The sequence below is a fragment of the Triplophysa rosa genome, linkage group LG3, assembly GCF_024868665.1.
Source record: "Triplophysa rosa linkage group LG3, Trosa_1v2, whole genome shotgun sequence".
In the NCBI taxonomy this organism is placed as follows: domain Eukaryota; kingdom Metazoa; phylum Chordata; class Actinopteri; order Cypriniformes; family Nemacheilidae; genus Triplophysa; species Triplophysa rosa.
In genome coordinates this window covers 10,051,697-10,067,276 of record NC_079892.1, presented here as the reverse complement: position 1 = coordinate 10,067,276, position 15,580 = coordinate 10,051,697, and the positions used below count along the sequence as shown (strand labels likewise).

General features: G+C 38.4%; 1 protein-coding gene across 1 annotated transcript; it reads left to right on the top strand.

Moving 5' to 3' along the window:
• The first annotated feature begins 5,494 nt into the window (after nt 1-5,494).
• On the top strand, nt 5,495-15,495 carry man2c1 (mannosidase, alpha, class 2C, member 1). Its single transcript, XM_057329959.1, has 26 exons — nt 5,495-5,687; nt 6,080-6,205; nt 6,307-6,430; nt 6,510-6,580; nt 6,662-6,839; nt 6,921-7,110; nt 7,233-7,339; nt 7,421-7,531; nt 8,211-8,303; nt 9,628-9,744; nt 9,847-9,942; nt 10,023-10,168; nt 10,305-10,428; nt 11,230-11,351; nt 11,434-11,519; nt 11,939-12,100; nt 12,193-12,275; nt 12,352-12,446; nt 12,947-13,051; nt 13,407-13,563; nt 13,646-13,789; nt 14,052-14,161; nt 14,379-14,458; nt 14,537-14,676; nt 14,757-14,860; nt 15,363-15,495. Exons 1-26 carry the CDS (start codon nt 5,587-5,589, stop codon nt 15,475-15,477), a joined length of 3,087 nt encoding a protein of 1,028 aa, XP_057185942.1. The 5' UTR covers nt 5,495-5,586; the 3' UTR covers nt 15,478-15,495.
• The last annotated feature ends 85 nt before the right edge of the window (nt 15,496-15,580 follow it).

Here is a 15,580-nt window from a genome sequence, read left to right as displayed (position 1 = left end):
TTTTAGCAACGGCCTGCTACAGCGCCTCTGATGGACAAGTTTAAAAGCGATTTTCTCTTTTTGTGCACCCTCAGATTTCAGATTTTCATATAGTTATATCTCATCAAAATATTGTCCAATCAAAACCAAATATTCCCAAGAAACCATACATCAATTGAAAGCTTATTTATTCAGATTTCCATGATGTATAAATCTCAATTAATAAAAATTGACCCTTCTGACTGGTTTTGTGGTCCATGGTCATATTTGTAGTCACTTCCGAGTTACATTGACACAACATTTGCCAGATGAAATGAGTTTGGAGAAACCACAAAGTGGAAGTTTTTCATGTAACGTGAACATCTGGATCCGAAAGCTGGACTGTGAACTTTTGTGAGTTGGTGCAAATCTTAATAGATCATATGCAAGGCACAAAAAATACATGCGAAATCAAACTGTTAAGGGCATATTTTTATATTTTATTGGGAAAAGTTGAGCTGTATGTCAGAGTAATTAATATTTCATTGGCAGAAAGAGTCATCCCAGACTTTAAAGGCATATAGGAACAAAATAAGCACTTAATTATTTTAACAAGGCTGCATTCTATAACAAAAAAGAATCTATAAATTTTGGGGTGTGATCAGAAAACTGAACAAAAGACTTTTTTGTAGGCGTACTTATAATATATTTTGGTGTCTAGACTATGGATTGTAAAAAATAAAAGCAGATTTACTGTAAATGATGTAAGTGTTGTTTCTTCACCAAGTAGAGGATGAACATTATACTGTATGTTGCTGAAAAGTCATGTCTACATATTATGGACATGTGTTTGTTTTCATCTGTATGACATGGACAAAACCTTTAAAAATCATGGTAATTATAATAAAACTAAATTATGATTTAAGGGTTAAATGTGCACTGTAAAAAAAATTTTTTTACTATCATCTTTTTACAAAATTTTCATGTATAATGTCCAAAAAACTGTAAATTTACGGAATTTTAAAAAAATCCAGCCAAAAAATTTCAATTACAGAAAAGACTGCAAATTTACAAGAAAAAAAAATATTTTTAAGTTTTTAACTGGATTTTTTTTCACAGAAAATGAGCGTTTCATTACATGCATTTGTACAAGATCATTTCGATGTTTCATTCAGTTCAGTAAAGTCCTGTGGTGTGACAACTAAATATCGCTGCTGTCCTTCTGAAACCTCATATCTCCATATTTTGTGATTTGTATTGTTGTTGTCATAAATCATTATTATTAGTCACCCTTAATGTTTGTCACTGGGTTTTGCAAATATCAAACCAATAAAAAGTATTAAAAAGTGCTTGTAAACTTTGACAACACAGTGTTTAATCATTAAAAAAGTACAGTGTTTTTTACATTTTCCTGAAAATAGGAAATGTTTGTTTGTCAAGAACCTTCTCTCACCTTTATTTCCTTTTATTCCTTTTAGACATAGACGTCTTTTCTTGGATGAGCTGGGGTATGTCACTGTTTATGTGTGTAATGCATGTGTGTGTGATGTCAGACGCTTCCTCACCTCCGCCTAACAGACGTGATGTGTTTGTGACGTGATGGTGGTCATGCAGTGAAGTGTGGCTGACGTGTGCCGTCACCCCTCTCCACACGGCCGCAACCTAACTGCTGTTGACATAAGACTCATGTGGGGGGGCATGTTTGTGCTTTTAGTCTTAAGGGACTTTATCACTGACGTATCTATGGTTTAGATCTAATTGTAGTATATGCGATGGGGCCTGAAACATAGCTTTACTTTAAACCACTGTGCCCGGCACACGTGCATGTTTGTCTCATGTGACATCACTAGATTTTGTCAACACTGGTGCAGTTGTAGCCGCTTGTGTGTTTGTGCATAATGTCAGTTCTGTAACCTAATCCTTGATGAGTGTTTGTCAATAAGTTACTGTAAAATTACTGTAAACATATGATATATCAGAAAATGAAAACAAGGTATTCTACATAACACACAGTTAACTATGAGGTCCATTTCTTTACAGGTGGGCTGCTCACAATAACATCTTTGGTTGGAGTTGTATTGATTATTATAATAGCCTGGTATCTTCTGAAGATGAGGTAAGTGTTAAATTTACTCCAGAAAAACTCTTGAGCAGCAAACAGTGAGATGAATTTCCTGGCAGATTAGATTTTTTTGTTAGGTGATATTGTGAAACGTATTTGTTTAGACACAAGAAGTGCAAGGCTGACATAATTTGCCTAAGCCCAGTGCTATCAACTTCACTGTCTAATAAATAAATAAAAAAGTTTGAAATTCAGTTACATAAAGCTAACAGCTAAAATAAGTTACAATTGCTACAACTGCTTTTTTACAAATACATTTTTGAAAGAATGCATTTACAAGACACCATTTTACCATCTTCGGTACAAGGATGCCATGCTGCTAATACCTTATTTGTGCATAAAATTATTTGTAGACAAACAATGCTCAAACCAGAATAAGACTATAGAGGAAAACAGATTTGATTTGATTTGATTGACTAAAGTAGTGGTTCCCAAACTGGGGGATTTTGCCCCCTGGGGGATCCCAAGATGGATCTAGGGGGGCCACAGATTTTGTGGCATTTTATGAAATATAGAATTTTAAGAAAAGATTTTATGCAATCAAAAATCAGTAAAATAAGCCCAACAATTAAAGGAATTGATGTTCCAGCATTGTATAACTGAATATGTCTTTGGTTTAATTAAAATTCTAAATTTAGACGTAATTTAAACTTATTTGAGTCTTATTTGGGGGGGACACAAAGCGATGCACACTACACAAAGGGGGCCTTACAATGAAAATTTTTGAGAACCACTGGACTAATGTTTATTTAAAAGCATGATCCCATAGTTACGAGAGTTAGGCAATTTTTCACCAAATTGACTTTTTAAATATTTTTTTGTTTTCTAAATGGTCAGAGATTATGATTTTCTAAAGATTTATAGATGCATTTGGCAGTTGCTTTTATCTAAAGTGACTAGAGGGCATTCAAGCGTTTTATGCACATGTTTGACACTCATGACTTTGCTGTTCTTAGGAAAGCAAATAAGCATGTATATTTATATATTGCCGGCACTGTATACAGATTAAATAGAGTAAAAAAATGACCTAGTCATTAATATGTGATGCTTACATAACATTGTGCTTTTTGTTTGCTTTTCACAAATAAAATACTGTCCATTCATCTTTCCTTTAGATCTAAACGCAATGGACAGAAAGAGACGAACAGTGGATACAAGCCGGCCGAGAAAGAAGAAAACGCCTCCAAAGTGTAAACTTCACATCTACTGAAACCTGACTACCAACTGCTCTCAAAAAAAGCACAACGTACATTTTTGTGTAATTTGTGTGTCTGTCCTTGACTTAGAATTGCATAGAATGTTTAGATCAAGTGACTGAAGTGCACGTGGCGTCCCAACATATATTTTAGAGCTGATGATTTTTCTTGTTCAACCACAAACCTGAGACGACACCAAAAGAGAAGACTCAGAAATATTTTTTTTTCATAAAGCATGCTGCTCTTCTGAGGTACTGACCAGAACATCTTATAAGCCGGGCGCTTTCAAAGACCAAATCATTATGGTTTGCAGAAGACGGTGGATGCGACCGGGTGGCCTTCCTTTGCCAACGGAGGACATCACAGCGCTGGGCATACTGTACATGGTGGGAAAAGACAACGATTGCCCGTGGCAAAGGGGGAGTTACGGTTCAGCTGAGCATGTGGCATCCTCAGATGGGTAGTTACAAAATCCCCACCCTGTATTTACCATTGTGCCGGGCGGGCGATTAGAGTAATGAAAGGATCCAAGAAAAGTTCCCACTGAGCGGTCCATTGTTTCCCCGGCCTGCGTGTAGGTTGACCTTTGACCCCGTTTTGCCTGACCAATCATGAGACTAAACGCCCATGCACATCCAGCGATATCCATACACATAGAATGTACTAGTGTTAGACTGCTACTGTGAATTTATCGTACTACTGAATGAAGAATGCATTACATACTGTATGCATATTCAATGACTTGAGTGATTGGGTTGATGAATGATGAGTGCTCAAAACGTCCTGCTTGTCATTTATAAGAGATTGCAAGGACTTGATGAGCAGTTTCATGTGTATTTGATTTGAGTCGACATTGCAGGATGCTGTCGAGGAGCATATGAGAGAAATGATGATATACAGCAATTACAGTGATTATGATCTGACTGTGAAGATCGCAGAAAAATCTAATTTTGCTCTGATTTTAATCTTTTAATTTGAATTCCATGTGGGTTTATGTCGTTTTTGCCTTTTTCCTGTTTACCTGCAAAACACATCTGTTTGCTTAACTAGCATGGATATATGTCGAAGCTGGTTTATCAAAGTCTTGCTTGGTAAATTGGTTAAACACTGTGGACACCAGCATCTTACACTCATAGTATCCTTGACCCCAGGAGAGGTCAGCTCTTCACAGCATTCACCGGCATTCACATAAACTCACTTTTTCACCCAAACAGTTACTGAATTGTAAAATAGGAAGTCAATAGAATATGTTATAATTTAATTAGAATATATTTTAATTTACTTGATGTTAGTCGTGCACACTGTGGCCTATGTATTTGTGATGAACACTGAAAATTTGTTATATACAGTATATACTTTATAAATCAGTTATACTTTCTAATTTAACTTTGCACATATTTGGGTTTTGTTGTTCACTTGTTTAGTTATTAAACTTGTTGAATCGAAAAAGAGCCATTTATTTATTTAATGGAACGTGTGTTCAAACAAAGGCACTGCCTCAGAATCTGAAATAACTATACAATTTTGTCCAAACTTGTCTTAAATGGATACTGCAGGTAAGAAATTAAGCTTTAAATTTTCCAGTCACATAATGCATTTCATTATTTGAAATGGATGAATTGACAAAAAAAAATGTGTCTTGAGAGATGTGAGGAGTTTACATTTGATCATCATATTGTCTCTTCTGTTGTCTGTATGACCTCTAGTGGACAAGTACGACGCATGATGAAGTTGAGATAAAACAATGTTGTGGAAAAAAACTTAAGGAAAAAATGCAAACTTCAAATGACAAGCGACAAATCCAAAGTCTCCACAATTTGCAATAAAAAAATGAAGTTAATTGTAATGGGCCAATTTCTAACAAGCATATTTGCAACGATTGTCACTAGATACCATACGTTAACAACCAAACAAACCCTTTATCACCAAATAAAATGAGAAGTAAATAAATAAAAGCATAAATTAAAGATAAATACCGACTATTTAAGTACACTAAACCGTTCTTCAATGGGTATTGGACATAATAAAAAACAAATAACACAAATAAATAACAGCAAATATAAAAGATATAAACTATTAATATAAAGTCAATTTAACCCAAATAATTATGTTTTATTATATTTTAGTCAGCTCGCAAAGCAGGTGTAGCGCTCATGGTAATCTGGCGGCCTCTTGTGTCCATGAAGCGTTGCACCTCGCATCTTATTTTAATGGCGAGTGTGCTTCCGGGTTCAAGTGCACTACATCGTTCACTGTCTATCAATGATCTGATTCAGTTCATAATCTCGTATTTAAATACAGTTTTCAATCATGTACCATCAACCAGTACTGAAGAACAGGCGAACTCTACTGGAGCGAGCGGATAAATTTATCTCGGATGTATATTTCACAGACTGCAATCTCAGAGGAAGGTAACCGCAGTAACTTTAATGCCTAGAGTTTTGCTTTTAAGTTTGTGCCTTGTGCATGCGTTTTCATGCAACTTTATTAAATGTCAGTTTATTATCGGCACATTTCAAAATATGTGTACTGAAAGCCTTGCGATAATTAAATACGGCTTTACTACAGTAAAAATAGTAAACCAACATATTTGCTATTGTATCACAAGAGGAACTACAGTTTAACCATGATGTTTCTAATAAAACCATCCACAATAAATAAATTCACTTTTATAATAATAAAATCATGGTTATTTTTCATAACGTTGCTTGCTTTTATTTCCTGCAGACCAGTCGTTTGGGGTCAATAAAAGACCTTTGGTCCTGTTTATTCTTGTTGATGTGTTGATATCTCTCTCTTTCAGGTTGTTTGGAGAGACTCATCCAGTCCAGTCCATATCTGTGTTTAAATGTCAGAAGCGCATCTCATACTCGGAGGCAATTCAGCAAAACTTTGAACCCTGTAAAGTTGGTGACGCATTCGGACCCACGTACGTAAGATCACACATGTTAACATCATCCTGTTTACAAACTGACCCGCAAACTTTATACAGTAGATGAGTGTGCTTCAGTGCTTGTATATTATTCACAGGTGGTGGACATGCTGGTTCAAAGTGACCCTGAAGATCCCTGATGTGTGGAGAGGGAGAGAGGTACATTTGAGATGGGAGAGCGACGGAGAGGGAATGGTGTGGCGGGATCAACGTCCGGTTCAGGTGAAAATTGACTGTTGTTCTTGATTCTTTCTTCTTTGTTGAACAGAGAATTATTTTGCATTACGTGCTTTTTTTGCAGGGGTTGACCAAAGAAGGCGAGAAGACTAGTTATGTTCTGACTAAGTGCTTGAAGGACAATGAACCTCATAGGTTTGTGCAAATTAAGGAATGCTTTTATTTTTACCTGCAGCAACCTGATGTACTTGCATTTGTTTTAATGTCATGTTACAGCATTGATCTCTATGTTGAACTGGCATGTAATGGACTCTTTGGAGCTGGGCAAGGCTCCATGATAGCAGCCCCAGACCCAAACAGGAAGTTCACCCTCCAGAAGGCGGAGCTTGTCGTTTTCAATCGGGATGTGAGGGAGCTTCTCACTGACTTTGAGATGCTTGTGGATATCGTCAAGGCATGTGTTTTTGTTTTTTTTATCGACATTTAATCAATCCTTATATATTCTATTAACCAAACAGCGTAATATTTTGCACAGTTGCTAGGGGAAGGAGAACAGCGTGGATACCAGGCCCTGTTCACAGCCAATGAGATGGTGAATCTGTGTGACCCAGCCGATCCCAGTTCATTTGCTTCTGCTCGGAGTCTAGCTCAGAATTTTTTTTCTCAGAAAAATGGTGAAAGCCAACACGTGGTGCATGCCATGGGTCACTGTCATATTGACACCGGTAACTTTATATAAAATTCATTTCTTTCATCGTTTAGGATACAGAATGAGTTATTGTTGTTCATTCACACAGCTTTGTGTGATGCGCAGGATGTTGTTTAATGTGTTGGATGCTGTTTTAAGCGTGGCTGTGGCCGTATGAAGAGACTATCAGAAAATGTGCTCGCAGCTGGGTCACTGTCATCAGACTGATGGAGAAGAACCCGGAGTTTGTCTTCACATGCTCACAGGTATGTTTTTAACTTCCGTTACAGGTTTATTTTGTTCTTTAATTGATGCGTTCTACATATAACCCGTTTGTGTGTGTGCAGGCACAACAGTTTGAATGGGTGAAAAGCTGGTACCCCGATCTGTTCTCGGAGATCAAGCACTTTGTTCAGAAAGGCAGATTTATTCCAGTTGGAGGTACATGGGTAGAGATGGTAATACTAATTTTAGTGCTTATTTTTTATTTGATCATACTTTTATGAGTAACATGCACTGATATTTCCTGTTTCTTACATTAAATACAGTACTTTTCATTTGCAAGTACAGCCATGGAAAAAAATTCAGAGGCCATTTCAAGATTATTTCAGTTTTTCTGAATTTACTATTTATAGGTATGCATTTGGTAAAATAATCATTTTTGTTTCATTCTGTGAACTACTAACAATATTTCTCCAAACTGTTAAATAAAAATATTGTTTTTATTTGCATTTATTTTCAGAAAATGAAAACTGTAGAAACAGGTCAAAGCAACAGAAAAGATGCTGTGTATTTTTTCAGACCTCAAATTCTTCAAAGAAAACAAGTTCATATTCACTTTCAAGCAACACAACAGTAATATTTGTGCATGTATTTAGGAAAAGTTCAAAAAGATATCTTTTTACGTGATAATCTTTACGTGATAAAGTCTTTCACATTGCTGTTGGATGACTTTAAGTACTCCTGAGGTTTGATTTTGTTGAAATACAACAGACACTGGACTGGAATTGACACAATACATCTAGAAATGCTGATTAAATGAAAATTTGGAATGATGTCTTCATTTTTTCCGCAGCTGTATGTGTATTGCAAAACGTTTTAAAACAAATTGATTTGGTCTGCTTTTTGTTTGTTTAGGATGGAAATTTGCCATCTGGGGAATCAATGGTCAGACAGTTTCTACATGGCCAGAATTTCTTTAAGGAAGAATTCGGACAATATTGCAAAGAGGTAAAAGCTGAAGTTCATTCAAGAAATTGTGCCATTAACCGTCAACAAAAATGTTCTTGTCCTGAAATCCCTCCATACACTACATTATCCACACAGATCTAAACATTCCCTGGGGAAAAAACGAATGGAGTAAAAACTCATCTCAAAGCTCTTATCTTCTCTCGTTGAAGGTTGAGAAGATAAATCGAGATGCAACCCACAGATGAGCCTTGAGAAGAGACATATAAAGAGAGAGAGAGCCAATACCAAGACAGATTATAGAAACATTAAAGGGACAGTCCACCTAAAAATACAAAATCTGTATATGACTCTTTCATCTGTGAAACACAAAAGAAGATATTTTGAGAAATGTCTCAGTGCTTTTGTATCCATATAATGGAAGTCAATGGGGGTCAGTGTTGTTTGGTTAACCAATAGGGATGTAACGATATCTCACTGTACGATAATACCTCAGTACAACGTCCACGGTACGGTATTAATTGACAAAGGATGACGTGCCATACGCATCCCCTTTTCTTTATCCTCTAATCAAATCTGCTGCTTCGAGGTATGAGTTATAGTATGAGATGGGTCAAATGACCTAAAAATCCCTTTTATCAAATAAAATAGTGGCACCAGATGGACCTTGCCAAAGGTCACCTCTATTATTTTTCCAAACGTTCTCCATGTTAGGCCCGGAAGACCTATCGCTTCATACAGTCATGTGACCACGATAATATTGAGACAATTTTGCTATAGCAATAACACGATAATATGGTTACACCCCTAGTTACCAACATTCTTCAAAATATCTCCTTTTGTGTTCTGCAGTAGAAAGTCATTCAGATTTGGTTTAACACTTTTCGTTTTTAGGTGAACTATTTAAAGGAATCTTTAACTAAGCTGTTTAAAAGAATGGGAGACGCATGTACAAACACACAGTGGTGGTCTTTATAGTGTATATACACAATCACTTGCTGCTTGCTTTGCGAATTTATAAATAAAAAAGACAGTAAAAATGGTAGTCAGGAAGGGGTCCAGATTTAATAGACAAATTAAAAGGGTCATTTCTTTAATTTTCACGTTTCATTACAGCCATAAACTATGATTTACTACGTGCAAGTAATTTTAAGGGGCTGGACACGAGTCATCATGTGCTCAGTTTTCTCATTAAATAGAATGTACATTTTAAAGGCTTATCGCAATTTTGTCAGATTCAAGGAGTACAGTCATATAATGGCTCAAGGGATCTTTAAGCTTCCAAACAAGCCAAGTGAACTGCTATAAAACAAGCCAGACACGCACCGCATCTATTAACCCACTGCTCCCCATATGCCTCGCACAGTTCTGGTTGCCAGACACATTCGGTTACTCCGCTCAGCTCCCTCAGATCATGAAAGGCTGTGGAATCACGCGATTTCTCACTCAGAAGCTGAGCTGGAACCTTGTTAACACATTTCCGGTACGTTCCGACCACAACGGTACCATTTCTGAGAAATTCGCATATATAAAAGCCTTTGTTACAGTCATTTATGATAATAACGCAAATCTCTCTCTCCACCAGCACAGCACATTCTTTTGGGAGGGCATTGACGGCGCGCAAGTCCTCACTCACTTTCCTCCTGGTAACTCTTATGAGATGAAGGGCAAAGTGGAAGATGTACGTACTACGCAGACATGTGGCGCATCATTTGCGAGCTCTCTCTTGTAAACACTGTCTTGCTGTATCTGTCTCACCAGCTGATCAACACCGTGAAGAACAACAAAGATAAGGGCCGAGCCAATCACAGCGCGGTACTGTTTGGTTTTGGAGACGGGGGCGGCGGCCCCACACAGCTGATGATTGACCGTCTGGAACGTGTGCGGGATACAGACGGCCTCCCAAAGTCAGTTTCCTTTTTGTCTGTGGATGTGACATTTCCTGTTGTTTACACAAGGGAAGAGAGTATGGATGATGTTAAATGTGTCACGCCTGAGTGAGTCTGCTTTGATAGGAATTTCTGATTGTGATGTGTCATGCAGGGTTCAGGTGTCCAGTCCTGATCTCCTGTTCTCTCAGCTGGAGTCAGACTCGGCCCTCTTGTGTACGTGGGTTGGCGAGCTCTTCCTCGAACTGCACAATGGCACATATACCACCCAAGCAAAGGTCAATGATTCCGCTATAAACACACCCTCTTTTAGACCAAACACTTTGGAAGTATGTTTCCAACGCAGAAGGGATTTCAAAATGGCTTGAACCCAAACTAACCAGTGTTGAGAATAAAGGAAAAGTTCAGGCAAAAAAAAATTCTGTTCTCATTTACTCACCCTCATGTCATTTCAAAACTTTGACTTTTTTCCTATGCAGAAGACAAAATGGTTAAAATTCGGTTACCAACATTTTTCAAAATATCTTCTTTTGTGTTCTGCGGAAGAAGGACAGTCATACAGGTTTGAAATGACAAGAGGGTGCAAATGATGACAGAATTTTCATTTTTAGGTGAACTGTCATTTTAAAGGTCCAGTGTGTGAAATGTAGCGGCATCTAGCGGTGAGGTTGCGAATTGCACCCAACGGCTCACTCCACCCCTCCTGTTGGAAGCACTACGGTGGCTGACAGAACTAAGATGTCGTCACGTTTTCGCTTCTTTGCCGAAGGAGATCACTTATATTTATGAAACGCACTGTGGAGCAGTTTGTCCGTTTAGGGCTACTGTAGAAACAACATGGCAAAGGGGGCCCGCGGTGTATGTAGATAGAAATAGCTCATTCTAAGGTAATAAAACATAACGCTTCATTATGTCAGGTCTTTATACACCTCTGATAGTTATGTACTGTATATTGCATTTCCGTCAATAGAGCCTCCAAAAAGTCACACACTGGACCTTTAATGCAAAAGTACATTCTATAATAAAAAATGACATGTTTTTGATATGTCCCCTTTTAATTCTGTTTTCGTGTGCTGTAGATAAAGTTAGGAAATCGGCAGTGCGAAGCACTTCTTCATGATATAGAGGTGGCCAGCTGTCTGGCTTTGTGCAGGAGGGAGAACTTCACATACCCCGCATGCAAACTTCAAGAACTGTGGAGGTAAGTACTCAAGCGTGAGACGTCCTGATGATGAGTGTACAGATCAAATTCCTGAGTGATCTGAAGGTTATTATTGTTATAGATTGCTTCTACTCAACCAGTTTCATGATGTTATTCCTGGAAGCTGTATTGAGATGGTTGTTGAGGATGCATTGACGTACTATGACGGTAAACTGAAGTTTTTATGCGTTTTCTTTTGGCACACAATCGTTATCATCCTTTAGTCATCAAAACTTTCGCTTCACCATCACCACCTTTGTTTAAAACATAAAATTGTGTCACATTCGGTCCACTTGTTTAATCTAAAGTGATAGTTTACTCGCCTCAAACACAAAAGAAGACATTTCGAAGAATGTTGGTAACCAAGCAGCGACGGCACCCATTCACTTGCATTGGTTCTGTGTCCATACAATAGAAGTGAATGGGTTGCCGACGTTCTTCAAAATATCTTCTTTTGTGTTCTGCAGAAAGAAAGTCATACTGGTTTGGAATGACGTGAGGGTGAGTAAATGATGACAGAATGTTTATTTTTGAGTGAACTATACCACAATGACCATAACGTCAGATGATGTTAACTATCTTTTCAGAGATACGCACCACAGGGTTCAAACTTCTTCTCGCCGCGTGTGAGTCACTGCGCTCTGATCCCGCTCACACAACATCGTCCAACATGGCTGTGCTTAACACTTTGCCTTGGGAGAGAACCGAGGTCGTGTCACTACCAGGGGAGGAACTCAAAACAAGATTAGGTATTCCTCAGACAAAAGAGAACATTGTGCTGATGACTAAGGTTTTTTAATAAATCGGCCCGTTGCATTCTGGTCCTTGTTTGTTGCTGCAGCTTTGGTGCGAGTTCCAAGCGTGGGGGTGTCTCCAGTAACAGACACAGCCGAGTCTGTCCCTCCTGTTTCTGTCACAACAATGGTACCTTATTCTCTTTGATGTTTTGCCATTAATCTGTGCATTTGCTTTCGACCTTTCATGACCTCTCTTTGTGTAGGACGATGGGAGCATTCAGATGGAGAATGGCCTTTTGAAGGCGGTGATAGACAGAGCGGGTCGATTGATATCTGTGCTTTTAGCGCAGACAAACAGGTAGGGCATTCAAGCATCTTAATTTTGTTTACTCCAGTGAACGTGCGTTTTAACCAATCACTGACTGCCTTTAATCGTCTTCATGCCTTAAAGAGACAGTTCACCCAAAAATGAAAATTCTGTCATTTACTCATCCTCATGTCAGTTCAAACCTGTATGACTTTCTTTCTGCAGAACACAAAAGAAGATATTTTGAAGAATGTTGGCAACCCATTCACTTCTATTGTATGGACACAGAACCAATGCAAGTGAATGGGTGCCGTCGCTGTTTGGTTACCAACATTCTTCGAAATGTCTTCTTTTGTGTTTGAGGCGAGTAAATGATGGGTAAACTATCACTTTAGATTAAACAAGTGGACCACATGTGACAAAATTTTATGTTTTAAACAAAGGTGGTGATGGTGAGACAAAAGTTACGGATTGCAACTGGTTAACCAATAGCATTGGTTAAACAAATAGCTGTTGGCTGGTTTAACTAGTTATTCGTCTACATCTCGTAGGGAAGCCATATCAGAAGGTTGCTTCGCGAATCAGTTCACTTTGTTTGATGATGTACCTCTGTACTGGGATGCTTGGGATGTGATGGACTATCACCTTCAGACAAGGTGAGTTTGAGTCTTCACAGTCTTCACAATTTTCTTTTAGGTTAAAGGAATAGTTCACCCATACATAAAAATTCTGTCTATGAATCTTTCATCTGTGGAACACAAGAGAGCATATTTTAAGAAACGTCTCGGTGGTTTTGTGTCCACACAATGGGAGTCAATGGGGTCAATGTTGTTTGGTTACCAACATTCTTCAAAATATCTTCTTTTGTGTTCTGCAGACGAGAGAAAGTCATACAGGTTTGAATTAACATGAGGGTGAGTAAATGATGACAGAATTTTCATTTTTGGGTGAACTGTCCCTTTTAATAGTTTGTGATCCAACGTGAACTCAACTTTGAACCCATTTTCACAGGAAGCCTGTAATTGACATCATCGAACCTGCCAAAGTGGTGAGCTCAGGAGGAATCCGAGGAAGCGTTACCTTCTCACTGAGAATCAGTAACAAGAGCACGATTACACAAGAGATCATCCTGGATGCTTGCTGTCCCTATATCAAATTTAACACACAGGTGAAGGCGCATCAACTTTGTTTTTGTTATCTTAAATATGATATTTGAACGTGGTGACGCGTAATGGATATCTTGTTTTCAGGTGGACTGGGAAGAAGCACACAAGTTTTTAAAAGTGGAGTTCCCCGTGCAGGTGCGCAACCCCAGCGCTACCTATGAGATCCAGTTTGGACACCTGCAGAGGCCTACGCATAGAAACACCTCATGGGATTGGGCTCGCTTTGAGGTAACATGGATAAGTGCTTTGTTCAAAGTCCTTTATAAACAAGTCAGCCCAATCTGTTACCCTTTTGTACACTTAAATGATGCCATACATTTAGCTAGACACTTCTCCGATGCATCTGCACATTACAAAGACTTTGTAAACAACAAAGTTAGCTGTTTAAATTAAAAACAGGACTTTGTACTAGGGTGTGTACTTATACTGTCTTAATGTTTAATGTCTTTTCCGAGAACATTACATTATGCATGAACTCATGGTTTATTAGGTGTGGGCACACAAATGGGCGGATCTGTCTGAGTACGGGTTTGGCGTGGCTCTTCTCAACAACTGTAAATATGGTTACTCCATCCATCAAAACATCATGACCATGTCCTTGTAAGTTACCCAAGAACAAATCAACATCATTCTCGCACAAGCTCAGAGACATCAGTAAGATTCATTCTGGTGGTTGGGAGTCAGGAAAAGATTGCTTTCATTGTTGGTGCATTTGCTTGCAATTGAAAATAAAAAAGATCTCTTGAGCATTCGGAAAGTTGCTAGAAGAAAATCACACCATGCTCCGCCTTACGTCTTGTCTGCTTTTTACCCACAGGCTTCGTGCCCCAAAATCCCCAGATGCCAACGCAGACATGGGCTGTCATCAGTTCACCTATGCGTTAATGCCACACACAGGTGGGTGCATCTCATATCCAAAAGCATATCATTTCCAGACAAAACAATGAGTAAAACCGTAATTTTGTCTGAAAAAAGGCACCTTCCAGGAATCTTCAGTTATACAGTCTGCTTATAACCTCAACTTCCCACTCCGCCCATATAATGCTGTCATTTCTGAATCCTGGAGCGCGTTCTCTGTAACCTCGCCTGCGGTCATCCTGGAGACCATCAAACAGGTGCCCACCCTTATGATCGTGACCTCTCCCAACAGACTGACTGGTAGTAGTGAGTCAACGGGTTTCCTTTTTGCTTGCAGGCGGAAGGAAAGAAGAATGCCCTTCTTGTACGCCTGTACGAGTCTCACGGAAGCTCTGTGACGGCCATTCTGTCCACTTCCCTGCCCGTGAAAGAGGCCTGGCAGTGAGTGTACAATACATAACCTTAAAAGGCGCTTTATTGTTGTAATGTCACACTTCTTAAAGGAACAGTTCACTCTAAAATGAAAATTCTGTCTTCATTTACACATCCTCCGGTTGTTCCAAATCTGTATGAATTTCTTTGTTCTGTTAAACAGAGAGAAAGATATTTGGAAGAATGCTTGTAACCAAACAGTTCTTGGCCACCATTGACTACCATAGTAGTAAAAATGGATTTTTAAATTCCTTTGTTCCGTTTAATACAAAAGAAGATATTTTGAAGAATGTCACAGTTCCGGGGCACTTCTGACTAACATTGTCATTTTTCCTACTATGGTAGTCAATTGTGGCCAAGAACTGTTTGGTTACAAGCATTTTCCCAAATATCTTTCTCTGTGTTTATAATAACAAAGACATTTATTCAGGTTTGGAACATCTGTAAACGATGACAGGAGTTTTGTTTTGGGGTGAACTGTCCCTTTAATTTTCTGAACTTTGTTTTACAGTTGTGATCTCCTGGAGCGACCTGATCCCAGTATTCCCGTCTCAAAGACGGCCTCTGGAATATCCTTAACGTTCAAACCCTTCCAGATCAGATCTCTTCTCTTAATTTTACAGTGAGCAATAAAAAATTCTACATCATTTGTATGTCTAACTGAACATAAATTTCCAAAACATTTTTCAACTATTTTAAAGTTAAAATAGTTTTAATAGTGAACTTTGA

Bases quoted from the DNA above. Each gene is read 5' to 3' on its own strand.
- man2c1 (XM_057329959.1), top strand. From the start codon at position 5,587: ATGTACCATCAACCAGTACTGAAGAACAGGCGAACTCTACTGGAGCGA. The intron at 6,581-6,661 runs GTTTGTGCAAAT...GTCATGTTACAG, and splicing joins AAGGACAATGAACCTCATAG to CATTGATCTCTATGTTGAAC. The intron at 6,840-6,920 runs GCATGTGTTTTT...TATTTTGCACAG, and splicing joins TGCTTGTGGATATCGTCAAG to TTGCTAGGGGAAGGAGAACA.